This window comes from Cyrtonyx montezumae, unplaced genomic scaffold (genome assembly GCF_038088225.1).
Source record: "Cyrtonyx montezumae isolate F1298 unplaced genomic scaffold, pur_monq_1.0 scaffold_0, whole genome shotgun sequence".
Taxonomy (NCBI): Eukaryota; Metazoa; Chordata; class Aves; order Galliformes; family Odontophoridae; genus Cyrtonyx; species Cyrtonyx montezumae.
This window is the reverse complement of record NW_027071824.1, coordinates 43,392,043-43,419,887: the sequence shown is the minus strand read 5'-3', so window position 1 is coordinate 43,419,887 and position 27,845 is coordinate 43,392,043. Positions and strand designations below refer to the sequence as shown.

The 27,845-nt window shown below is 35.4% G+C and overlaps 1 protein-coding gene across 1 annotated transcript in view; it reads left to right on the top strand.

The window, feature by feature from the left end:
* LAMA2 (laminin subunit alpha 2) overlaps nucleotides 1–27,845 on the top strand; it is a 329,486-nt gene that overhangs the window by 249,050 nt on the left and 52,591 nt on the right. The window contains exons 35-41 of the mRNA XM_065733920.1: nucleotides 2,667–2,778; nucleotides 6,126–6,288; nucleotides 9,817–10,027; nucleotides 11,580–11,696; nucleotides 12,802–12,965; nucleotides 16,077–16,215; nucleotides 22,799–22,901. Of these exons, the coding sequence (XP_065589992.1) occupies nucleotides 2,667–2,778; nucleotides 6,126–6,288; nucleotides 9,817–10,027; nucleotides 11,580–11,696; nucleotides 12,802–12,965; nucleotides 16,077–16,215; nucleotides 22,799–22,901 (1,009 nt within the window). The remainder of the gene's footprint in view (nucleotides 1–2,666; nucleotides 2,779–6,125; nucleotides 6,289–9,816; nucleotides 10,028–11,579; nucleotides 11,697–12,801; nucleotides 12,966–16,076; nucleotides 16,216–22,798; nucleotides 22,902–27,845) is intronic.

Below are 27,845 nucleotides of genomic sequence, written 5' to 3'. Positions count from 1 at the left end.
TTAGAAACATCTTCTCCTTAGTAATTTGATACCTTCAGAGATCCTTCAAGAGGGGCAGGGATCAGATCCACTCCTCTTCATTGAGGAGTGACTTATTTTGGTTTTATATGCTTCTTCATTTCTCCTCTACCTGGATTTGTCAACTTCAAAAATTTGTGGAAGTAGTAGTAGAGGCAACCTAGTTTGGAACAATTGGAAGCGTATAGATGGTGAACCAAGAGCTTCTGTTTTTACAGTGACAGTTTGCCTTCTTTCTGTTGTCTACAGACCACTAGCTACAGAAGTGCATGTTGTGCTCCACTCCCAGTAGAGTAGTTTCCCAGTAGAGTAGGTTGTTGGGTTTTTTTTGAGTAGTTTCTCATGGTTTGATGTGTAGTTGCTAATGTTAGTGTAGTCTTTACATTAGGTCAGGGCATCCTATGGAACTTGCATCATTAAATACAAGCTGTGAACACCACGAAGGTGGGCTTCGCTGGTCCCAAATTCTTGCTTTATTGGATTTCTATTGTGGAGATCTTCTTTATGCAGAGAGGTCTCATTTGTGTCCAGACAGATTCATTCCAAACCCTTGCTTTGTGCCCAGTCTGCTGGGCTCTTATACTTCTCCTGGAAAGGGATTGTTGCTTCTTTAAACTTAAATGTTAGCAGCAGCTGAAGTCTGACTGCATGGAAATGATAAACAGTAGTAAGCTGACTATAAAGCAAATGAGTAGGATTTTATTAATAAACGGAAAGATTTAATTAGCCGTGCAATGGCCAGGTGCAGTGCGAAAAATGTTTGTGAGTTAATTTGGTTTATGGAGTTAAAGCTAGACCAGAAAATGAAGTGAAAGGTTATTTTTCAGCAAAGCAATTTATGGTAAAATACAGAAAGCATACAATGAATCTGGACGAGACTTAAGTACTAAGGAGAACTGCTACAGAAAGAAAATGGAAACTGTTTGATAACAGGTTAATATGCATGAAAATTTAAAGCATGCCACTCAGGCATAAATAGAGAGCTTAAAGTGGCCAATTGGAATTAACATGAATGCAAAAACGTTATCCAAACCAAGTAAAGTCTGTGTAAGATTTTGATCACAATTTGTGGTAAAGGGTGGAGTAATATAAGATATAATGAAAGTGAATGTGAAAATTCTAAAAAAAAAAATACAAGTTAAAGAATAAAAGGCTGATTAAAAAGGATAAAACACTATATAATAAAGTTGTTCTCAATTACGTGAAGAATGAAATTACATTGGAAGTGGCAAACTAGGCTTGAGTAGTGGTACACCAAGACTGTTCTGTATTTCTGCTTTTTCCTATCCTAGTTGCTTTTTACAATGCATTATGATGATATTTTATCTCTGCATACAAACAGGTAAAAGATTTTGTAAATCTTAGAGGAAATAAGCATTAGCATGTATAAATATGAAAAAACTTGGATGAAAATAGAACACTCCCCCAGTCTTGTATGGGTTCCTAATTCTTCCTCTGTCATTCTGTTTAATCATTTTCGTATAACTTATTTGCACAGTAACAACTCTGAAGTAGATTAAAAACAGTAAGTAATATGATAACATCAGGGATTTTATTGGAGAAACTAAAATGTTCTGATATATCTTGAGGGCTTTAATGTAAAAGATAATCAAGAAAAAATAAATGTGTTAAAGTGATGCTATTTCTCTTTGAATATTACTGACTTTTGTTGCTTTGTTTTTTGTTTTTTGTTTTTATTTTTTTTCGTAATCTAGAAAATGGTATACAGCTCAAATAAGTTTGCTTGGAATTATTGGCCTCCCAGCCATTTCCCAGGGACTTGAAATGTTCTGCTTCTAGTTATATCTCGGGAATGCAATTCGGACACTCACAAGCTGGTTAGGGAGAAAGGGGAGGAGTGGTCTTGATTTATTTTGTTTCACACTGCATCTTGACAAGCATTGTTGCCTGAAATGGCTCGCGTAACAAAAATGGATCAGTTTTCAAATAGAGATCTTGAAGAACTAAGTAGAAAGTATTAATGTAATTCCTTTCCTCAACATGTTTTTCAAGGATGCAGCAGATGCCTGTCTTCATGTTGGTTCACACTGCTGCTATGATTCAATAAAATTATAAAGCCTTTATAGCACAAAGCTAAAATGTTAGCTTCAAACATTAGAGCTGAACAACTCTATTTCACTTCTTTTCCTCTTTCTCAGTTTAACTAATGTATAGATTTTAAATTCTCCTTGCTTGTTGGTATGGACTGTCTCTTTGAGAATTCCTCAGGTGGAAAGTGTCCAAGATATCTGCTGCACTTTGTCAATTGGTTCCTAACAGTGAACCAATGGAAAGTATCCCTCCCCTAAGGAGTCTATTAAAAGCTTCTGAACAGTATTTTTTAAAGCATGTTCAGTGAATAATTTCATCCCATGTCTCTGTGTGTGCTGTGACATAACTAAAACATCAAGGAACCTGAAGTAAAGCCTTCCAATTCCATTAAAAGGAAAATGTAATACTGTTTGTGTAGTTGTACAGAACATGTCATTTCCATGCATCTGATCAATAGTCCATTGCCTTTTGCCTGAGGAAAGTTTTGTACATAAGTTAAACTAGTAGAGTTTTTTTTGTTGTTTTTTTTTTTTTTTTTTGTAGTGCAGCCTTGTTTATTTTTATTAATTGAGCTTTTCCTGAATTTGGTTCACTAGGCCACCAAGGTGACAGCAGATGGTGAGCAAACAAAGCAGGATGCTGAGAGGACTAATGACAGAGCAAGATCTCTTGGACAGTTTATGAAAGGCATTCTTCAAGCTGCAGAAGGTATTGGAAAAAGCAAAATGTGCCAATTGTCTCTCAATAAAGTTGAATGATGGTGGGAAGGAGGGCCTGAGTGTCAGTGTGGAAGAGAGTGTAGCCATTGAAAAAAGTAGTGTGAAATCTTTCATTAAGAAAGAAGTTTCTTATGAACACTGACTGGCAGAATATTATGTTCCTTCATTATTTTTTCAGATATTGGAAGAAAAGCTATTATGAAGAAGTAACTAACAGGGCTTACCTTTGTTTATCTTCAAAGCAGTTATAAAGATAAATTCATAAAAAGCATGATGTTATTTTAACACTTGGTACATTATGACTTCATATTATGACTTCATCTTATTTCCTCAAAATGATTTTGAAGATACATTACTGCTTGCCATTAATGAACAATTTCTGTTTGGAATTTGCAAGTGACTCCCACGTAGCGGTGTGGAGCCAGCTTTCTTCCACAAGATGATTTTCTGTACTTGTAATGACACTAAAGACTTATGAGTATTGTAGATGGCTTTGAGAAGCAAAACCTACATACTGAATTACAGAATCACAGGGGTTGGAAAGGACCTCTGGAGATCATCTAGTCTAATTCTTCTGCTAAGGCACGTTCACTGGAGTCAGTTGCAGAGGAGAGGGGGTCCAGGTGTATTTTGAATGTCTCTGGAGAAGATTCACTTCCCCCACTGAGCCTAGTTTTAAAAGTAGTATTAATCAGTTCAGAACATTCTTGCCATTCTTGACCAGTTGTATCCTACCTGATGTCAGCATGCCCAGTCTCTCAAAGGTGCATTCAAGAGTAATGAACCTAAACCCTTGAGTTTGTTTAGTTGAAAGAGAAAGCATACTTTTTTTGTCTAAGTAATACAAGTAAGTTTTATATTGTCTTGTAACACATCCCAATACATGTTCTGTAATTGAACTGAACAGAAATTTAAAGTTATCTTTACAAGGTGCATCTTTGACATTACATAGATAAGGGAAAACAACACGAGGAAGTAAACAAGTTTTCAAGGTTTTTTAAGCAGAGCATCTTGTTCTCCATATTTCAAGAAAGAGCTAATTTGAGAAGTTGATGGTGAATTAAGAGTGACAATAGCTAAATATATTTTTTGTTCCACAGAGTTTTTATCTAGCATTTCTAGCTCATATAAAAGTTTTCTCAAGTAGATTTAAACATGGGAAGTGCAGAGTTAAAAGATGTTGAGGGATTATCTTAGAATTAAACAAAGACTTTAAAATCAATGTGTTTGCCTAGTGGCCAATTCAACATTTTAAGAATAGATTAAATATAGGGCCACAGGGCTACAAGTTACCTCCTGGATCACTGCATCCACTCCCTTGGTGACATAAGCCTTCTATTGTGCATCTTCAAAGCAGTCCCCATGTATACACAGACTCAGAATAGAAAGCAGTTTCAGAATTGTTTTGTTAACTACAAGCCTTCTCAAAACCCTTCTGGCTAAAAAATATTCATAATTAGTTTATTGTTATGTGTTCTTTTGCCAACTTTATTCTTTGGTGTCAGTAGTTTGGAGGGATCACTCTGGGCTAGTCAGCTTATCCCCATATCACGATGACCTCCATCAAGGAAGGAAAAGAAGGGCTGTTGTCCTAGATGACTCCTTCCTGATGGGAACAGAAGGCTAAAAAGACAACCAAATCTGATCCACGGGGAAGTCTACTTCCTCCATGGGATCTGGGTAAGAGTTTTTACTAAAAACTCACTAGGATAGTCACCTCACAAACTGACTAAGGAGAGACATTTAATGCCTCCTTTTAATCTGTCTTTAACACCAGTGATGGCCTCTGGGATCTCCAGAGCCCTGAACTAGAGAAAATCAACTATGCTAACAAAAATAAACTTCCAGCCATCTTGTGCAAGATTTGCTGCTCCAACTGGATGCACGTGTGGCCTGATGGGATCCATCCAGGGGTCCTCAAAGAGCAGACTGATGTCAGCGCAAGACCTCTCTCAATTATTATTCAATGGGCGAATAGCTTTCTTTTGATCTATAGAGTTTTTCCAACTTTGTAGTTCTTCATGAATTTCTGTGTGAGTACATCCAAATCTTTTAACATCCCTGGACACTTGGGAAGCTTACAGTATGCTAAGACTAAGTAAAGACCATTATGAGAACATGAGAATGGAAGAGAAAGGTAAAGCAATATGTCATTTTTCCTGAACCTAATAAAAGCTGAGAATAACATACCCCATTTCTCTTTTGAGGTAAATATTCAGAAAGATGAAATTACTATTTATTTATTCAAGATTTTTTAAAAGTTAACGTTTCTCATTCTGGCCAGAGGTAACTCAGTAACAATTCACAACACAGTGCACGCAAGAAAACTGATCTTTTTAAGGTGAACTATGGTCTTGTTCCAGTCCTCAGTACCCCACAAATAAGTACTTTTACTTAAAGATCTCTATTATATTCTCATCAGCATAATAAAAGCATCGTAAAATTAAAATTTTCTTCTTCATTATTTGCTCTAAACCTACAAAATGTGTGGATGAAATAGTAATTTATTTGATTTCTTTTGGAACATAGGTTTTGATATCTGATATATTTTAATGTTTAAGATATTCAGAAGTACCTGTGCAACCAGGAACTCTTATTTCAAAGAAACAAGTAGTTACTTGGTAACCCGCAGTCTATGGAAAGACAAAAGTACTTTTTTAAAATTGAAGATGGAACTGATTGTCATAAATCATTTGTTTCTGGAACTGTATAGTTTAATATCTTATAGTGTGCTATGGTGGAAAAAATTCAGTCAGTTCTTGATTATGATGCCATATGAACAGCTATATCCTTCACCTTTCTTGTCCATTTCTGGGTATCTGCTTCTAAATGCAAGCTGTCTGTCTGTAAGTGACTTTCATTTCTCTTCCCTCCATCTCCTTCCCAGATTTTCCAATCATATATTCTTCTTCAGATTGCTAAATCTGAATGCTAAAAATTAAATATTCTGAAGTTCTTAAAAGTAATTTAAAATCTCATTTTCACTGTTTGCTCTATAATTCTATGAGCAATATACCAGGTTATCTTCTATTTTAAATGTTAATTGCAAATTCTTTCTTCTGAGGGAAAGATAGAGGAACGTATTTCTTATTCTGGATATAAAATCTTTTTCATTGTAATTATTGTGCTTAAAAGACAGCTACAATAAAACTTTTGATGAGACTATCTCTCATTTGTTACTGTTAGCTGCATTAACCACCTTTTATACTTCACAGCAGGAATAACAATTGCAAATTGCATTTGACTTGCTGATATAGTTGACATGAAAGTTCTTAAGACTTCTCTATCCTTTTTATTTACTAACTTCCTCTTTGCATGGTTTTTGCCCACTTGCAGCTGTAAATGAAGATGCTATAAGATTGAATGAGACGCTTGGGACCCCAGACAAGAACTTGGAGAAGAGTCTTCCAGAACTTCAGAGTGAGGCTGACAGAATAGTCTCAGAAATGAGAAGTAAAAAGCTGAATATGCAAGAAAAAATAGCCCAAGATGAGTTCAAGTGAGTAGAGATACCACAGTCTTCTGCCTCCTGGTGATAACTCTTGTAATTGTCATCCATTCTTACCAAGTTTTCAAGTTGGGGCTTACAGAAATGTGGAGGAAAGCAGTCTAGCATTTCATATCTATTAATGTAGCTCTTGCATTTTTTCAAATGTTTACATATATGGAAACCACTTCCTACAAAATTACTTGTTTGCTCCACAGATACCAGTGCTGTTTATAATAGAATTCTAAGCAATTTTTTTCATATGTTTAGCTTCTACTTCATATCTCATGAAAGGCTTTAATACCAAAGGTCTTGGAGAAAACCTAGAATCTTGATGTTTTCTTTGTTTTATTGTTAGGTTGCTTGGTTGGTTGAAGACTAACTGGTCTAATAAAAATATTATCTGCTTGTAAAGTTTGTCCAGTAGCGTGGACATTCAAAAGATGTATTTTGTCATACATGAACTTGTATAGATTGGAGTATTCCCTATCTATGACACAGTTCAGAAGCCTAGATTGCAGTGGTTTCTGGATCTGTAAAAAATTATATGTAAATTTAATTCTTGCCAACTCTTTATAAAACACTATGAAAAATGCTGACACTTATCTAACTGAGAAACTTGGTTTGGAGTTAAAATTCTATGAATCTATCCTGCACCAGTCACACTGGGCTTATTCCTGCAGTTAGGAATAGTGCACTGCTTAGCACTCCATCAGAACAATCAATTGGTAAGATATCCAAATGAGTAGCTACATCACTCAATGAAGTTGCAAAGAGTGTCTCAGAATACTGGGATAGATATTGGAACAGATATTGAGAACAATTATCAGGTTTATATATGCTACAGTTAGTTGTGTTTTATATAGAGAGGTTAATAATTCCAAGCAGTATAGAATGCATTGCCTATCCCATACTTCAAACTTTCAAGTGATCCTACCAGTGTATTTCTTCTGGAGTTCTGGTAGTTCAGCTTTTGGTTTTCTTGAGAAAGGATGTACTGAAAATGTGTTCTTCTCTGATGGTTTATTGCTTTTACTTCTGATTCTGTGAGATTTTTTTTTAATCTGTTTTCTCCTCCCACCCAGAAAAAAGCAGGGCTGAGAAAAATGTAGCCAAACCTTAGAAAGTGTTGTCTGTAATGTTAGGACAGACTGGAGGGAACCCTCTCAAACATGATGTTTTTTGTCTTCAGATGCTACATCCAATGTGAAACTGTCAGGTCAGAATGAAATCAATCCAACAGCTAGAGCAGGAAATGTGTTGGTGTTGTTTTGGTTTTGTTTTTTGTTTTTTTCTCTCCCTCTAGCCATTCTTCCCAAAATACGCAAATAAAGTATTTTCATTGTGGTAAAGGAATATGTTCTTTTAAATGGAAATATATAAAAATATTTACTGATGCAGATATTGAGATCCAAGAAATTCTGGTAGAGAACTTATAGGACAAAGAGCGAAGATTACTGGAAGGTGTTGTCTGTTACTCTTTTTGAAAGTACTGGCTTCAGAAGAAAAATGGCTTAAGACTGTTTAAGTACTAATGTAGTAAGATAGATTATTGAATGCATTCTTTAAGGAGAGAATGTATACAGAAAAATTAATCATTCTTCAAACTGTGTGTGTGTATGCATGTGCATGTACATGTGTAGAACAGTACATTCACATGTATTGTGCACAGGTACAACTAGAAATAGTTATTCTACTATATCTCCACAAGTTTCCTTATCGCTTTGAAGTAGTTAACTCACCAAAGAATAAAGATGATTATCTCTTAGCAGGGGTTGTGTTCTGCTTGGCTAATTTTCAGGATTTGGTCTCTGTTAAGTAGGAAAGATAGACGATACAAAGGCTTTTTGCTTTCAGAGATGTTAAAACTTCTCTTCCATTTCCAGATTTTTTCCTCATTTATTTTAATTCAATCTTTCTAGATCAAGTCTGTAATTGAGTTATTTTTCTGTACTAAAATGACATATTAGTAAATAATTTTTCTGTAAAGATAGCTTTTTAAAAATACAAGCTTCTGTCCTAGACCCCTATTTTTTTATATTTTTGAAATTATTATTTCAATATTTTACAATATTTCAATATTATAATATTATAAATGCTATTTTCTACTGAATAATTCTGCGAGCCAGAATTCTGCCTTTTTGGCTATGTGCTGAATAGCTTTTTTCTTTAGTGTATGTCGTTTCTTCATTCATGAATTTGTCTGATGGCTTTTAAGCTACTGCAAACTCATATTATATGCAGTTTCCTATTAACTGTGAATTGGATAAGTCAACCACATACTCTTTTTTTTTAACAGCTGCCTCCTGCAATTCAACCTTATTTCCTGATATTTTCAAATTTGTTTATGGACAGTTGATTTCCTTATCCAGGCTACTCATGATTTTATAGGCCTCTATCGTAGATAATTTTCTCTCTACATAGAACAGTTCTGAAATATATAGTGTTTAATATAGATACAGCTTATGTCTAGAATATTTTGTTAGTAGTCTCTAATATTTCTTTTGTTTCTTTATACCAATTTGAAAGATCCAGACTATAATGCATTTCAGATATTAGGCCAGACCTGTGATTGTTTCTTCTTCTAACTCTTCAAATACTTTGTATAGTTCGGTTCTTTTCTAGGAAGATATAAAGTGAAAATAGCATAGTTTGAATGTAAAAGAGGGTACTTTAGGAGATGTGGTTCAATCCAGTCACACTGAAATTATAGTACATAAAACAAAGAAATACATGGGGCATATTCACTGACTTGTACTGCATCCATCAGTACAGGTTAGGGAATGATCTGCTGGAAAGGAGCTCTGAGAAGAAGAACTTGGTGGTCCTGGTGGACAACAGGTTGGCTATGAGCCAGCAGTGTGCATTTGTGGCTAAAAAGGCCAATGGTATTGTGGGGGTGCTGTCTACAATTTATAGGAGCATCTTTATTATGGGGAAAGACTGATGGATCACTTGAGAAGGTTGCTAGGAGAGGTTGTGGGGTCTCCTATAGAGCTATTCAAGACCCATCTGGGCACCAATTTGTGTGCAACCTATTGTAGAGTACCTGCTTTAGCAGGGGGATTGGACTCAATGACCTCTTGAGGTACCTTCCAACCCCTGTGATTCTGTGATTCTTTGACTTGTACTTCATTAGAGCAGAGTAAATTCTGTGTTAGCTTTGCAGAACCAATGAGTTGTCTTGAGTTTTATTACTGGCTAGATAATCAGTTTTTGCTGATTGAATTGCATGCATTTTGGAAATCTGTCTCATGCACCTTATATCATGTGTTATATTAATGCAATATTTTAGAAAACCTTACCTTTACTACCAGATATTAATGTCCATTTACTTCCACAACCAACCCCTCACCCCCCCCAAAAAAAAAACAACCCAAGAAAACATGCTTAAGAACATTCATTTCATTAAGCATGAGTTCTTTTGAAAGTTGCTGTGAGATTTAAAGCCCATTTTATTTTTATGAAATTGAGTATATTTGAATTATTAGGTATAGAGAATATGAATTCAGTACCTTTATGAGTTATTGTGTATTGCAGAAATGCAGAAGATCTTTTGAACAAAGTGAAGAAATTATTTGGAGAACCCAGCGAGAAAAATGAGGATCTCAAAAATGAAGTCCAGGACAAGCTAGCAAACTACCACACCAAAGTTGATGATGCTCGAGATCTGCTAAGAGAAGCTATGAATAAGATTAGAGAGGCTAATTATTTATCTGCAGTCAACCAAAATAACTTGACCATGGCAGAGGTGAGTGCTGACAAGCTGTATCTTTGATTAAGTAAGTGTCTGATCAAAGTCTGAAACTTTGCATGAACACTTTGTATCTAAAAAAAAAAAAAGGAAGTAAAGCAAAAATATTATTCAAATATAAATAAATTGGATGTAAATATGAGCAAATGTATTCCTCAGAATGAGAAAACAATTGGCTTGTAAAAGGAGAATTCCTTGACAGTTTTCTTTACCAAAGAAGTACTTACTGCTAAAAAATGTTGAGTGGAGGGTGCTGTTGAATTTTTTATTCTGGGAGAGGTTAAATTCATTCAAGTATAAGTATTTGTGCAAGACTGAAATAGAGTTCAGTTAAAATCTTTGCTATCATACATTTATTCTCAGAAAGTTTGCCCTTTGATCTTCCTCTCCAACCCCTAGGAAGAATATGTAGATATTACACTGTAATTAATCAAACTCTATCCTCCATAGTTGTTATAAATGATCTCCGTTGTAGCAGAGAGGTCTGCTTTCGATTTAAATTAAATTGCAAAGACTCAAAGAACACGTTACACCGTACATTCACAAGCATTTAACCAAGATATTAAGAGCAGAGTCAACTTAATGAAGATAAATTTTTCCACTCAGTTTATATCTTGATGAGCTTTCACCTTGTGTGCAATTATGAGGTTAGAGTTCCAAGATCTCAGTTCTCAGTGGAGATTTGTTGGCTTGATTAAAGAAATACAGTGCTGTACGTAAGTTAGGTGATCTCTGCTCTCTGCACTGCCTTCCCAAAGATGAAAGGAGCAAGGCTGGATAAACTACCCTCTGCTGTATCATTTTTTAAAATATTCTCTGTATCACAGTATGAATATGCCTGAAGACATCCTCTTCAGCAATCTTGTCCAAAAAAGGTGATTTTGAGAAGAATTTTTTTATATTTACCTTTGACTTGTCCAACAGGCCATTACAGTACTCTTTAGACTACAATGATGTGGTTGGCCATGAGACTTACCTATGATACTTAATGGATGTTACACTGGAAATCACAAGTTACTAAGTCAGAAAGCCACCATTTTTACACAATATGTAGTTTTTCTAGTATTTGGAAAATCAAGAATCCAAAGATTCTTCTAAACCATCATCTTTTATTTTTATATTCATTATTTAGTGAAAAAACAGTGGACATAAACATTAAAGCAACAGAATACCTGACAAATTTTGCCTTAATGAGCAGTGTAGATAATTGTCAAAATGAGAAACTTGTACAATCTAGGTAAAGGTTAAGACTTCGATTCACTTTCAGATTCACTTTACCCTAGTACTACAGTCAGTAACCTCTATAATTGAGCAACCAAAAAATGTACTATGTGGGAGGGAGGGGATACAAAGCTGGGAACAAGAAGAGAAAGAAAGATGTCTTACTTTAAATGTGCTCTATTGCTGTTACTGTCTTTGCTCCAGAAGATCAGAGAATTCCAGAAGTCTGACCTTTATGGCATGGTGACAAATTACTGTCTGTATTGTTTTCAAATACTGGCATCACTTTCATCACTCATATTTTGATCTGTGTGAACACATCTTATAGAAAAAGAAGCAAGCTGTAGAAGACGCCAGGGAAGGTGTTGAGAAGAGTCTTCAGGAAGGGAATGATATACTTAATGAAGCCTACAACCTTACAAATGAAATCAGCTTAGCTGTAGAGGTAGGTGTTTTATCATCTTTATTTGAAAATTAGTACAATCAGTTACAGTACAGTATTGTACACTTAGTATCAGTATAGAATCAAAGTATCTAATTAAAGTAACAACTAATTTTTCATTTTTATTTATCAATGTTAAAATATTTGCATTTTAAGGTATCATTTTCTCTATTGTTTTATGACAGAATTTCAAACTTAAAATATAGAAATGATGAAGCTTGAGATTTAAACGATTCATCTGATTACACAAAGAGCTAGCCCATCATTTTTCATTATATCTGTCTTTTATAAATATAGTATTGTGATTGGGGTACTGACTTTGTCTCCGTGATTGCAGATGCGACAAACTTGTTCATAGTCTCATGGTGACTCTGTGACATAGTTGTAGATTTATCTGCACCCAGATTATGTGTGCATATCAGAAGAAAAATTCAGAAACAATTTTAAATCTAGATAGATCAGATAGATGAGTGGATTGCACTCTCATTTTACATAGTTTTTGAAATTTTTACCTTAAAAGTTTTATCAATTGAGTTTGTAGCCTTACCTATACATACGTATGACTGGTTCTGGAAATATTTCCATCTTGCACTGTAAATTGTTACAATGAGTAGGGAAAAAGCCATGTGGTGAAATGGGAAGGGAAACAATTTGAGATAACTTATTAAGACAGAAATGGCAGGTCTCCAAAAGCATAATTCTTACTAAGGTATTTTAATATTCAAGAATACATTTGAGTCAATTGAATGGTCTTGTAACATGAAACCTTTGTCACTGGCTAGTTACTATTGGGAAGATGACTATGAATTGGTATAACTATGTATGCTTCTATATTTAGGGTATAAATCCAAATTGGAGGCTATAAGTATTTAAACTTTGCAGCTTATTAGTTGTGAAATAATAATTTGAGAGGCAAGGAGCTGTGGTAAACTGTTTTGTCTGTCTTCTGTTCTCCAGTCTAACCATTCCTTTATTCTTTCCATATTAGTTCCTTTCAAGTGTTAATGCATGTATAAGTTATGAGGTGAGGACAAGGAAAATGTATAAAGGTCTACAGAATTCTTGCCTTTAGATACTTAAAGGTCTCACTTATGTCATTTTATGTCAGTATGTAGAAGATATTGCAGATAAGATACAGTCCATGTCTGATCAGCTAAAGGATAAAATCGATGATTTATCACAAGAAATTCAAGACAAAATGCTTCAAGAGAAGGTACTACAAGCTGAGAACCATGCAGCACAGTTGAATGAATCATCTGCAGTACTGGATGGGTAAGGCATGGTGATGGAAAAATCATAAAGCAGGCTTATAAGATTGCTTAACAGAAACTGAAGGGCATTCTTTTCAGATTTTGATATCTGTCACTGAGAATATACAAATAACCATAGTTCAATGTAAGTTCAATTAGAAGAGCTGAATGTATGTATTTGGTAAAAGTATCCCCCTTTAGAAACTGAAAGACTGCTGTTAGTTTTCCACAGAGCCTTCCCTTACCCAGGGTGCATAGCCCCAGCTCTCTCAGCCTGTCCTCACAGGGGAGATATTCCATCCCTTGGATCATTTTAGTGACCCTCCTCCGGGTATGTTCTAGCAGGTCCACATCACTCCTGTACTGAGGACTCCACATAAGGACACAGTACTCCAGGTGAGGCCTCACCAGTGCAGAGCAGAGGGGCAGGATCACCTCCCTCAACATGCTGGCCACACTTTTGATACAGCTGAGGACACAGTTGGCTTTCTGGGCTGCAAGGGCACATTGCTGGCTTATGTCCGACTTGCCTTCCATCAGTACCCCCAAGTCCTTTTCACCAGGGCTCCTTCAATCCTCCAAATCAGCAGTATGGTGGTTTTCTTTTTGTTTTTTTTTTTGTTTTGTTTTGTTTTGTTTTTAATTGTTACTTACATCTTTTAAAGATACCTGAGACTTTAATATCCCAAAGACTTGTGAGCAGCCATTTTTTTCTTGTCAGGCTCTTCAATTTTGAGGGAAAGGCAAAGTTAGCTTTGATAAAGAGTCTGATACTTGTAACGTTTTTTGCTTAGTATACTGTGTAGTCATTCCAGTCTAGATAGTCTAATTTATTTTTTAAGGAGTGCATAAAATGATGATAGCTGAGTAAAAAGGATTTAGAGGGTACTATTTCTAGAAAAAAAGTGGCTTAGTGTAAATAGTATATGAACTGTCTGATTATGACAAATGTCAGTTGTACACCTCTGGACCTAAAGTAGATGACTAGTGCCGTATCCAACTACTGCAGATATAAATATCCAAATAGATGGAAAATTGACAGGGAGGAACTAAGTAAAAAAGTAGAGAAAACATAAAGAAAAGTATTTTGAAGTATTTTGCCTCCATAATGAGATGTTGATAAGATAAATTTTGATATAGAGGTTTTTGATTCTGTAAGTAGGCTTTTTATGGGTGTATACATGTGCTTCTTTCTTAACATAGGCCTTAGTGAGCTTAGGGTAATGTTTAAAGCACTTCAGTACCCTGTAGAAGATAGTGTAGCCCTTTATTTTTTTTACTGTGGTGTAGCAGTACCGTGTATACTTCCAATATGATCCAGACTCCACCTTCAATTTCTCAGTATACACAATAAGGAATGGAGAATCAAAGACATTTAAAGTTATCTTTAAAAGCAAATATAACTTCAGATTTCTAGTGTGGTCAGATTCATGTTCTCAAAGGAGAAAGAAATACCAAGGTCTTTTGTCATCCTGCATCAGGATTAAGTTGTTTAGTTCATCCACTATAAAACCATACTTTACAGGAATATGCACTATCTGTCTTAGGAATTCAAAAATGCATCTATCCTCATAACTGGCATTTGGGCATCTTTCAGATAATACTAAATTTACTAAAAAATGCCACTTCATCTTATAAGAGAAAGTGAGGGAGAGCTCTCTCTGTCAGATCACCCCCTAAGGCTTCAAATAACATATTGATTGATGGTTGAAGATGTTCTGTTGGGAGTTAGAACATGGAACAGACCATGAATTTAACCTAGAAAAAAAGATTATTTTTCCTGTATACAAAGAACTATTAGAATAGACTTCTCCCTTATGCCTAGTAGCCCACTGATGAATAAATGTCATTGGTTTGCAGAAAATTCAGGTTAGTTCCTTCCTAACCCAAAGGTTTATGAAACATATTTCTAAGCAGCGCTTTAGCTATTAGCTAGACATCTATTGTAGGTTGCCCATTTCTCCAACTCATTATCACTAAAAACTTACTATAGCCTAGTGAGCTCCGTCTGTAGCTGAGAAAGGAAAGGGCTCTTCTAGGAGTGATGCTGATGCAGCCTATACATGTGGCAATCTGAAGGGAATCTGTTTCCCTCTGTTAGCCGCAGAAGTCTGGGGGAATACCCCTTTCTGTTGCATTTTGTAGAAATAATTAAATACTAATGAGGCAAAGATTGGAGCCCAGCTACCTCAGTTCTCCAGAGAAGAGATGAATTGTCAGTATAGAGAATGAATTTCCCTCTTTTCAACATGTTCTGTCCTAATGACTAAGTATTTCTATATGCTGGAACATATTCAGGTGAAGTAATCCTTGCCTCCCTTACTTTGCCGTACACCGATAGCCAGAACATCTCCCTAAGAGGCAAAAATCCAAGTTCACATCCATTCTTGTCCATTTCAAGTAAGAATTTGAACCCACATAGTGTTTATTCAGGGAACATAACAGAGGCAGCAGACTGTAGTGTGTTCTGAGAGAGACGTCTTCAAATTTATTGTGCATGCAGTACTTCCTCATAGTTAATACTTGAATATGCCACACACAAGGAGTTCAACAAAATGGATGTCTCTGTTTTAGTGTCTAGAAATTCCCCTGAAAATGAGTTAGCTGAGCTCCAATACCTGCACCAGGAAATATGTACACTCTATTCAATATGGATCATTATTGGTTATATTCATTTTGACAAGGAGAATTAACTTTTAGGATTTGGTTTAGTGAGATTCTGTGTTTGGAAGCCAGACCAAGAAATAAGTGGTTCATACAGCTTGCTTTAAAACATGCTTGTAATGATGTTCCTCACATTGATGCAGTGCAGAATTCAGTGAATTGCCCGATTCAACACATAACCTATAAGCTGATGTTATGTGTATATATATATATATGTTATTTGCATTACATTTTTAAGCGCTTCACTGTGGTTTCATTTTTAGTAAACATTCTATGTCTTTCTGAACAGATAAAATGTGAATTCTGTGAAATACATGATGTCATAACTCCTGACATTTCCAATGTAGCATTGCTCTCTAACACAATGTCTTAACAATAAGGGCTGTTGGGTTTGAAAAGGTAGGGTACTATATTCAGTTAAGCTCTGATAGCAGATTTAATTGTATGTTTACTTTTTCTATCCCAACAGAATTCTTGCTGAAGCCAAAAATCTCTCTTTCAATGCCACGCTTGCTTTCAATGCTTATACCAACATCAAGGATTACATAGATGAAGCTGAAAAAGTTGCAAAGGAAGCCAAGGGTCTTGCAAATGAAGCTATGCAAGCGGTAAGAAAAATAAGTAAATTGGGAAGGAGACAGATTTTCAGTGCAGCTGTCCTGAATGTTTTCTCAGTTACACAGAGACCTCTGCCACCACAGGTTCTTGTATAGAGATCAGAGCTATGTCTCTGCCAGAGCTACAAGTACCTTAATTACAACCGATTTGTCCATGAATCCTTTACTTTACTCTTTTTTTTCCTTTTTGTTATTCTTCTATCTGCCTTATACCTTCCAGTCTCTGCCTAAGGATCAAGCCAACAGCTACTATGAGAAGGCTTTGAATGAGCAGTGTTAAGTCATGTAATACTTGATAAGGCCAGTTTATATTTGTCAACAGTTTATAGGCTGATTTGGCCCAGTTCCATGACTAATGTGGCATGGAGACCCAGGGACCCATGCCCGGGGAGAAGGCAGGGAGAAGGGCCTAAAAACAAAACAGTGGCAACGATCTGAGGAGGAAAGCTAATTTACTAAATAAGATATTATACTGTGTTGTATTCTAATACAGTATAGCTAAATCAAATAAAATGAGAGAGAGTGGCCAAAAACTCAAGACCTTACTGTAACACTGAAGGCAAGATGGCTAGGGAGTACACATTACAGGGACAAGCAGAAGGGAAAAGGGGGAATGTCTTGTGACATGTGAACGGTTTTGTCTTTCCCTCTGAACGGGAAACAGAACAGTGAACAGTCCTCTGAGGTATGTGATTCTTCTGTTCTGAGGCAGATATACTCAGAGCTATTGACAATCCACAGAGCTGGAGCATAAACTCTTTAACTCCCAGTGCACAGCATGATGTTATGATATGGAATACCACTAACAAAAATCATAAAACCAATATTTAACAGATGTTTCTGTATGCATTTAAAGACCTCCATAACTTCATTAACTTTTAATTCTCTGATTCTAAGAAAATACTCAACTTCTGTGCCTGGAGGATGAACTGTATGCATTTAGCAGAAATCTAGAAATGGAGAACTGTAGAAATGCAGAAGATTTTACTTATAAAAATAAAATACAATTTCTTATGTGAACTCTGCCAGTTTTCACAGAAATGTCATATTCTCAATATGAAGTGCTACGTGCATATTTTTAGACAGAATTGAGACGATTTTTGAAAAGAGGATACTAAGCTAAAACCTACTCCGCAGCTTGAGTGGTACTGAGGAACCCAGTTCCATCAAATGTTTACCGTGAGCAGAAAATGTTCTGAGCGTAACCAGAATGGTTTTTATACCTAATTTTAAAGGCATTAACAACTTATTTGTGGAAGTTGTTCAGAGAGCAACTGACATGCGCCTTACAGACACATAGATAAAAAATAAGCAAGGAAATAATAGTAGGATATGAAGTTGGCAGTCCTCGTATTTGATACAGAAGTGTGTAGGTGAACAGAAACAAATTGCAGTAACAGCATTTGCACATGCATAAAAGTATCTTGCAGAGAGCTACTTCAGACAAATGGATTGCGAGAATGTTAAAAGCACAAACATGCTGGAAATGTCCATATTTGAGAGAGAGATAAAGCAAGAAATAAAAATTTAGTTGCACAAATACATAAATATACTTTTAGACAGTTTAGGTTGTCAAATTCTATTTCAAATAGCATTAATTACTATATTTCTCTCTTGAAAGGAGAAAGTGCCATCTCACACATTAGCATGTACAAGTTCTCTGAAAACAGTTATTTGTTTAGCTGGAACTGCTTATTATGCTGCAGAAGTAAATAAGAACCTCTGGATTTTATTTACTTATGTATTTATTTATTTATTTATGCATTAGAATTTAAAGCAGATACCTCCTTTCGTGACTCACAGTGAGTAAGGCGCTGTAAGGATTGTAAGGAAGAAGAGACACATACAGCAGTCAAGAAACAAAGCAAGCAGTGACAATGTGACTACAAAAGTGTTCATATCAGATGGTGAACTGGCTGATTATACCACAGAAAGAAAGTGGATAGATGATATGAAAGAGTTGGTGGTAAAGAGCCAGGCAAATATGACGCAAGTGATAGCGATAAAAGGCACTAAGATATTGTTCAGGAGGGCTTTTAAGCATCTCCTCTCTATGAAGAAACCTGCTCTTATTATGTGCTGTATATGTGTAACAGGAGTTGATTAAGAGGAAAATGGATACAGCTACTGCCCTTTAAATGTAAACACAGTGTTAATCAGTGGCTTACCATCACGTTGTTGTACAGCATGACAAAGTTTGCACATTACTTAGTAAATAATCATGTTAGGAGTCTGGGCTAAATTTAACTGATATTTGTGATGTTTAGTCATCCTTTCACTGTATTTTCTTGCCTGGTTTGTTTTTATGGAAAAAGTGGAATGTTTGCTCATCTATTTGAAAAGCTTAACTGTTGAAATCAGTAAATCAGGCTCCCTCTTTTTAAGGGCCCCAGGGAACTTCACTCTGAGTTTCAGTGGCAGGAGTGCCTCATTGCTGTCTGAAGCACTGTAGTTCAAGCACTCTTCTAGAAGGCAGTGCTTATGAATTGAGCCTGCTCAGACAGCAGGCTCTAGATACTCCCCTCCTTGTGTAGGTGCTCTTTGTGCTCTGATGTAGAAGGCAGAGGTAATCACCCCTCCTTGTGAAAATGGAGCCATGTTCTCTTTATTATGAAACCAATTGTGGATGCCTATCCTCTGTAAAGGACTTCGATCTCTAGAAGCTAGCAGATGCATCACTAAGCCCAACATTTCATAGTAAACGATAGCACTGAGTCAGTGTGGGGAAGTTTTCCAATAGCAGCAAACTGGTACATAACCTAGCAGTGGTAAGTACTGAGCTGAGTTTTAGATTCTACTCTGCAAGTCATTGGAATGATTGATCTATGCAAACTTCAGTGATATCTGAATTTTGAGTTATTTTAGTTTTTAATAGGAAGATTAGTTTAATTTTATATTAAGCTAATGTTGCTTAAAGGATGAACAAAAAGATGCTTCAAATCCATCGTGATTACAGGAAGCCTGATAAATTACTGGGGAAAAAATGTATTAAAAATATGACAGAAAAATTCCTCCTGAGCTTTTTATGATGGATTTGCTCTTCTCTTTAAAAGAAAAATAAATTTATCACAGATGAGAAATCTCAAGCATTTGGGGCTGCTTCAGGATCCTGTGTCTTAGTCAAGACAGTAACTAACAGAAGAGCGGAGTCGTGTTAACTGATCCTGCTTGTGTATTATTTTTATTTCATAGGCTTTTTAGAATAGTAACTGGTACCACAGGTGACATGGTAGGTCATAATGTACTACTTCCTTCTTTCTTTAGACTCCCTTTGTAGTGGGACCCTAGCAGTTGTGCTGGGTCCCTAGCTTCCTTAAGTGTTAACAGCATAAAGCTGCCTAGCAGTGATCCTCAAGACATGAGGATCACTGAAATGCAAACTATTCATAACATTTTGCTACTTTAGAATTCTCAGCTGTACCTAAGAACGGTGAAAATTAACTGACTTTTACTCTCACAGAGGTGAAAACTTCTGAGAATGTAAATTTATGTGAAAAAGAAAATCGTTTATTTTAGGAGTAAGTCAGAACTGAATTTAATGGATAGAAATGAGGGCCTAGGTCAATAAAACAGCTTATAAGTGTACAGATGAATTCAAGTACATAATCCTCAAAACTGCCCCAGGGGATTTAGATACGTGCTTAGAGCTACACCTTTGTCAGTGACCAATATAATACCTACTTCATGCTCACAACCTCTCATGAAACCTCAGAAAAAAAAAGAAAATCATTTGCACAAAGGCCCCATCAGTTTTCTGTCTGTGTTCGGACCGTGCCCAGTGTGTACTGACTGGGGGTCTTCGTGAAATGTTGTGACCATGGCTTAACAAACTTGTAGCCTGTAATCTTCTCCCTGATAATTTTCAAATTCACACTGTCATCCCTGTGAGATTTTGAGGGATCTTCCCACCCCAAAAGAGTGCTGTGGGCTGAAATCCTTCTTCTGCTCCTGCAGAAGGCAGATGATTCGATGAGAACAGAGTTCAAGACTCACTGAAATGTCAGAAAGTTCAAGGGATTAGTTCTTCTTAAATTTTTTCCTTATCTGTAATTATTGCTAATTATAAAATCATTGAGCTTTTCTGTGATTTGATTTATGTTTTTCCTTCTTTGTCAAACTGTGTTAAAATTATTGCTAACCCATGGAAAGGACAAAACAGTCCATGAAGGGTGATATACGGTTTCAGTGGCAGCATTTTGTATTATTTTAATATAACAGCACTTATGTCTCTAAACCAAGATTAAGACTGCATTGTTTGAATGCATAGCAAGATCTCACTCCAACCACAAGATGCTACAAGCAGTTAAGATGCACCAAGTTTGTATAGAGAGAATTGGACTTGTGGATGAAGGCAGATTATGAGGAAGTTACATATGAGGAAGGTATAGTCAGAGTTAGATACAATTCAGATTCCTGGGAGACAGTGATTTTCCCATTTGTCTTGAATTACACTCACTTTTTTTTTTTTTTTTCCATTTCTACATGAAGCAGACAAACTTAAAAAGCAATATCAAAATCATTTAGCTGTCAGTCTTATTAAAATATAAACGTGATCCAACCTTGCTGGGCACAAGTTCACCTCACACAGACAGAAAATATTTACTTTTTCCATTATTATCTTCATCATAATTCAACATCTGATCCAAAAAAAAAAAAAAAAAAAGGAAAAAAATGCTTTGCATCGGATTTCCTGAATAATCATCCTCTTCAGAAATATTTGAAAATAGATATAAAAGAAAGCTTTTACTCAGTGTGAGTATATTTGCCTCTGAAGGGACTTTTTAGTAGTAACTTTATGCTGAAATCTGTTTCCAACTAATTGCTAGCCTGGACTCAGTTATTGTTCCTGATTTGATTAACTTGCTTTTACATTGTAAATCTGGTCTTCCAACTTCTTTCTATTGAATAGAAACTGCTTTAATAGCCAGTCAACCATGCCTGGTGTTTTAATACTAACAACAATTGTTGTTTTTGAAGTCCATTCTCACATGGATCCAAGTTCTGATTCTAACAGGAAAATTATGGTGGTATTATCTGATTTGACAGATGCGTGTGTCACAAAATCTGGCCAGGCATTCTTTCTTCAAAAGTAATCTTTTATTTAAATGATTGGTCTTTTGTAGCTGAGAATTTGCTCTATCAAATAGTGATATTGTGCTCTTCCTATCTGTCATGGTTTCCATGGAAATAAATAGGAAGCATTACTATTGGAGTGACCTATGTATTACCTGTTCTACTTATATTAGATAATAAAGATATAATTTATAAACAACTAGTTTTATTGATCTTTTATATATAAAGCCTTTGTTGATGTGGGGAGGAATTTTGCATATAAAGTGTAATAGTTCAAGTGATCTTGGCAGTTATAAGGACCAGATTTAATAAAATCACTCAGCACATGATGAAATTTGAGCATACATTTACATCCCACATGAATACAAGGAATCTTTGATAGCTGTATCCCAGTGATATAAGGCTACTTGTGCCCTGAGATGTCCCTTGAAATAATTCTGAATTTTGAGATTATCCAAAGTATTCTTTAAGATTTTTTTTGAAAGGAGAAACAGGCAGCAATTCCAATATATGTTCCTTAAAGTATCATTGAAAAACAACAATTCAGCAGTTAGAAAAATATCACTGCTTGTTCATTATTTAAATAACGAATAGTATTAACAACTGTGTCATTTAATTGGCACACGGTTTGTCTTTGAATATATGCATCTGCCCCTGAAAATGAAAAATAGTTGCTGCTTAATTACATGCTTAAAACAAGGCTGACCCATGACTAATATAGAATGTTTTCTGCCTGTCAAGAGTATTCTCAAAAAAATGTATTCAGTATGGTATGTGACCTGAGTCCATTCTTACAAACTGAGCAGTAACTGGTTCAGAACCTACAGCATTTCCTACCAATTGAAAATGCTAATCTAATTTAGGAAAATCATACTACCAGTTGATCAATCTCTGCACTGAAGAGAGGTTCCAAAAGAAAAATTTTTTGAATGGCATGATACATAGTAGCATGGTTATTCAGTAATAAAACTAGTTCAGATTAACTGTAGTTTTTTCCTCTTTTTAAATTCTATTTCCTTCATTGCATCTTCACTTTATTGACCTCTCGATTACAATTCTTGAATTTATCTCTAAGGACATCTCTTCTTTCTGTATTAGATCATCAAATCCAGTCTGTGTTCCAAAAGTATTGTAGCTGCTCCTAGGAAGAAATATTGTAGCTTGAGGAAGAAAGCTATGTTTACATTTTTGCTTGTTTGTTTTAGACAAAGTTCTACTAAAAATCTAAAATCTGTTTCTGTAATGATATAAACATTCTCTTCTTATTAAAGTCATAGCTGATATTCCAAAGGAGAACTGGCTTCCTGTAAAGACAAAAGGAAATAAATTAGAGAAAATTATCTTTTTGATTTTGTGAAAACCATTGTAACGCCAATGAGATATGGTTAAGAGCACACTGATGTTCATTTAATATTTAGATAATTGTTCACTTAGATCACTTCATACATTTTTTATGACTACATGCTTTCTTGTATGTATGACACTATTTGTTTCTCATCAGACATCTGGTCCTCAAGGATCATTGAAGGATGACGCCAAGAGCTCTCTTCAAAAAAGCTTCAAGGTCTTTAATGATGCCAAGGTACTAGAAAATGATGTTAAAGGTATGTATAGTATGTGGCATCAAGGTTAATTAAATACAAGAAAAATATTGTGAGGCTGCTTTGTTACCAATGTGATAAGCCAAGTCAGTAGAAAAAAAGTATAGCTGATACTCTATTTTAAAAATTGAACAATGTATGAATTGAATAGATTCTATTCCACATCCTCTGTAATGCCTGGGACAAGCATCCCAGGGAGTTAAGGAGACATGTCCACTTCTGGGATAGGAAGGCTAAGTTGGAGTCTTGGTCTTCTCTTGATGACTACAGTAATGGTGAGAATGAGAGAGGAAGGGAAAAACAGGTTCTGATTTGTAAATGCTCTACCAAAAAAAATACCACAACACTAAATCTTTGTTCTTGTTAATACAGCAGGAGGATTTGCAATGCCAATTGGAGGTAATTCATCTCTTTAGGATGCTTATGCGATCGTACCAGAAAAAGGAAGCATAGGGAGGCAGTGTGAAGTCAAATAGGCTGTTGGGAGGCAATTGCTAAGTATCCTCATCAAAAAAAAATAAAAAATAAAAAAAACAGAGAAAAATGATTTCTCATGTGTACAAAAAGTATTTCTTTGTTCCTAATGTGTTAATATGTGAGTGGATGCAGCTCTGATGATAACATTTATAGAATCCAAACCCACTTCTTCAGTTTGCAGGAAAATAAAGCATTCATTTTTCTGCACTTACTGCAGAAATTTCTATTCAATATCTTCCACAGGAAAACACAAACAAAAAAAAACATGACAACAGGATTTTGAATGTTGCTGCTTGGTGAGATGTAACAACTGATAGATTAGATTCAGATTAGTCTGTTTATAATGGTTTGAGTATTTTCTCCTCTGTAAGTATGAGCACTGTTGGTGAATGCCACAGTGAGAGAAAGTAGGACAGCAGTGACTGTGAACAAGGTGCTTCATGCACACATGAATGCCTAGCTACAGAAATGCAGCACAAGGAGCTATTACCTGGGTAGCAGTTCCATAGAATGAGACTGAAGATGAGCATGGGCCACATGCTGAGTAACAGTGATAACTGCAAATAACACAGAAGAATGCAAGAATAGGAGAAACATGGCTGACCAAAACTCATGAAACAATCCTTCCAAAGCATATTGGTTACTGATGCCTTAGCTATATTACTGTCTGCAGTCTTGAGTACTGAATTTCTGGAAGATCAGGGTTATTGTCAAAGTCTTTCAGACATCGTGAAGATTATGTGGAAGGATGGAGGAGGAGAGTTGAGGAGAAAGATCTAAATAATTTAAAACTCTTGACTGAAAAAGAGGCAACTGAGTAGGGATGTTGTAATACTCTTCCATTTTGCCAAGGTTTCTTTAAATAAGATTGGACTAAGAAATCTTAAATGTCAGTGTTAACATATTACATATCACATATTATGAAAATCTTTATTGTAATTAAAATACAGAAGCACTGGATTTGATTGCCTGAGAAGGTTGGAAAGATTTGACCTCTGAAAATCTTCAAAAACAGTTTAGGCAAACATCACTGAGAAACAAGTGTTGGTCAGAAAGAGAAAAACTACCTTTGAGCAGACATTTGTTATGAGTCTATGATTTCAGAGATTGTTTGAGCACAGTCTTGCAAGAAAAATCAGTTTATTTCTTTCATTTTTATCAAGACAGATTGCTTTATGAGTCTTCTTAGAAAATTCTTATTGCAGCATTAATGAAGCATCTGTTTAACAGTACTCAACATTTCTTTCTCCACAGCAGTTTTATAAAGGAGCTGAAAAATATTTCATTTCAACTAAACCTGAAGGGAAATAAGCATAATACAATTATCCACTTTGAAGTGGGCCAGCATTCTGAGTTTCACACACATTTTGTGAAAAATATTACACATTACTGCTTTGGTCCCTTGGCTTTACGTATATAGAAGACACAGTATTTTGTGCCTCTGGTATTTTAATGTCTTAGAGGAAGACCAATTAGATGAGTCTTCCATACAGCTATTTTTGAAAGTCATTCATCCAAATATGGACTAATTTTTCTATTAGTCTAGATAGAATGTGTTCAAGTTGGTTACTGGGTGGTATATTCCAAATTAGCATTCTGTAATCCCCTCCTTTTTATACTGTTATTTTAGCATATATTTTGAAAAGATTGTTTCCAAGCAAAAGTCTTTTCATACTATGTACACTGTGCTTTAATCTGATTCAGTTGGCTGGAGCTATTGTGTTATTACAAAGTTAATATGGAAGTTATAGTACTCATTCATTTAGGTAAGAAAACAAATCTAGGGCATGAAAGAAGTGAAAAGAAAAAAAAAAGAGGGGAAGATGATATAAAACATCTTGCTCATCACAAGGCTTGAAAATTAAGCTGAAATTAAGTTTGCTTGCTTCTTGCATCACAACCAGAAAAAAACACAAATAGTAAACATTTGAGGTTGAGATTTTAGCTGCTTGTCACAGGGATGAAGCCTGAAGCTTTCATGTCATAATTTTTATTAGAAACAAGACATTTTTATAATGGAGCCTAGTTTTTCAGGTTTTAACATATACAATTTTCACTGGCCTTCTATGATATGCATTCCAAAAATCACACAGCATGAAAAATGAGATCCCTACAACACAGTAATCATTTGGCTATTACTTCACTGTCATTTATTTATGGCAGCACTAGGATGTCAGCTAGTTAACAAATAAACATAATGTTTATTAAGGTCATAAGATAAAAGTATTAATAATGTTAATTAAGCTTCTATATCATATACAGTTTGAAAGTTAAAGACATTATTATCTTCCAGTAACTCTAAGGAGAAAATAACTGTCTACACTTAAAAGTGAATCTTGGATCTATATTTTGATTTCTCTTTATAGTGACTTTACTGCCAAATTCAGTACTAATTTAAGGCCAGCACGTTTCAGTAAATATGTCTCAGAAAATCATAAAACTATTATGGGGGGCCAGCAGACAATTTAAGCAACATGGCTGAAGTGGAAAGTTTAGGGATGTATAGGACACACTAGAAAGGCAGTACTGCCTCTCTACACAACAGAGTGGAGTCTATAGCTTTGTTTGCTCCATGGATAGTTACATCACAGTAATCATATGCTCTTTAGAGTCTGTTCTCAAGGCCAAAATCAAAATATCTGTTCTTGGATATATGTCAATGCTGCATGCTCATAGCTCTGTCCAATTTAATCTAGAAAAAAAAAAAAAAAAAAGATATAACCTCAGTAAGAAAATACTTCAGAGATTTTGGAAAAAATCATGCTATTCTTCCATTTTACTCCAGTGAAAATTTCAGTTGGTATCTATTTCATGTTTCTGAAGTGATCTAAGTGTTCTGAAGATTCATAAAACAGTCCTAATGTAACCAGGGAGTGGTGTTTATCATGCAAGCATTGGATCTTCATCTCTACTCTTGCCCCATAGTGAAGGTTAATGAGATGTAGTTTTCCTAATGTTCCCATTTAAATGTAATATGCTCCATAGACATAAACATTCTGAACTTTCAATGTGTGCCTTTTTGAAACCAATAAAACATGGTCACGCTCCACTCGTTGACCCACACTGACATACGTAAGGATAAGATGAAAAAAAACAGATTGTTTTTCCCACCCTACTTTTTCTCCAAAGTGATTAAATTAGTAGTATTATGAACATAATCCCTCTGGGTGTCTTGATATTTTCAGGATAGAAAGTGAGATTTGACTGCATAACTAACAGAAAGAGATGCATTTCCTTACAGTTCGTACAAAGCCACCCTGTTCAGAGTCTACTGAAAGTGAAGGGTAGGTGACGGACATTCTATAATGATCTGGTAGACAGAAATGATCATTAGTTTAAAATTTCTCTACCTGAAATACAGGTAGAACGTTAGTTAAAGTAATGAAAATCTCAAGTAATGTACACTCCAGAAATTCAGTCTGGGCTATAATAGAGGAGGGAGTGTTTTCTTGCTATGCTGTGACATTTCCCTGATTTGTGGTCAATTACACTAGGTATAAAACAGCTGTTAATCACGAAAATGCTTTATATTTCTACCAAAAACTGCTGAAACAGTCCTTACAAAGCAAAGCTTCTGACAGAAGCTATTAAAATGGAGATTTAATCATTCCATTCTCTACGGGGGTAGAAGTTAGAAGGAATAACCCTGGTGAAAGAAAGAAAATTTCTATGTACTGCACTGGCTAAGGAGTTTTGAAAATTTGGCTACAAATGAGTGAATGCTACTGCCTGTCAGCTTCATTCTCTCTGTGCCTCAGGAGATTTCTAGTTTGCCAGGAGCAATTTTTCTTCCTTATAGTTTTGAATTTACTGTTTTAAAAATATACTTGCCAAGTGCAGATTGGAGGCAATATATAGGCTTTGTCAAAACTGATCAATGAAAAGTAAAGATAAGACATAAAAGCACCTCTTCAGCTGGAGACCGTGTCAGGTGGCTACTGAAATTCAACTCATCATTTCTTTTGCTTAGGAATTGACAAGTTGAGGGGTGTTGTCTCGTCTGACAAGTGAATATTTTCAGCCAAAACATTTTACTGCTGATAGGCACAGCTATATACCTTGTTTTTGTATCTTCCTCTGCTTCATATTTTTGCTGCCCTGGCATATTGCATTCAGTAAGCTATTGCTCAGTGTTTGTATGAAATATTCAATGTTATATTTGTTCACGAGATAATACTGAAAAGAGTTTTTAAAAAGTTAACTATCATTAGCCATATTTCTCTAACTATATCCTTTCCCCCATTAATTTCTAAATCTTGCTTGTTTTCAGGATAAAAATTTAACTTATCTCTTCTCATCCTCCTGTGATAGGATGACACTAAGGGGAGCAAGATTTCTGTTTGCAAGAAGCAAAACAAGCATAATAGAAAGGGATGTTCATAGCTGCCAGTTAATTTGTGCAATAACTGATCAGTAAAAACAGCTGTGAATGTAGCACCTTGAGAGATTTCAACCTTTATTTTGTTTTGG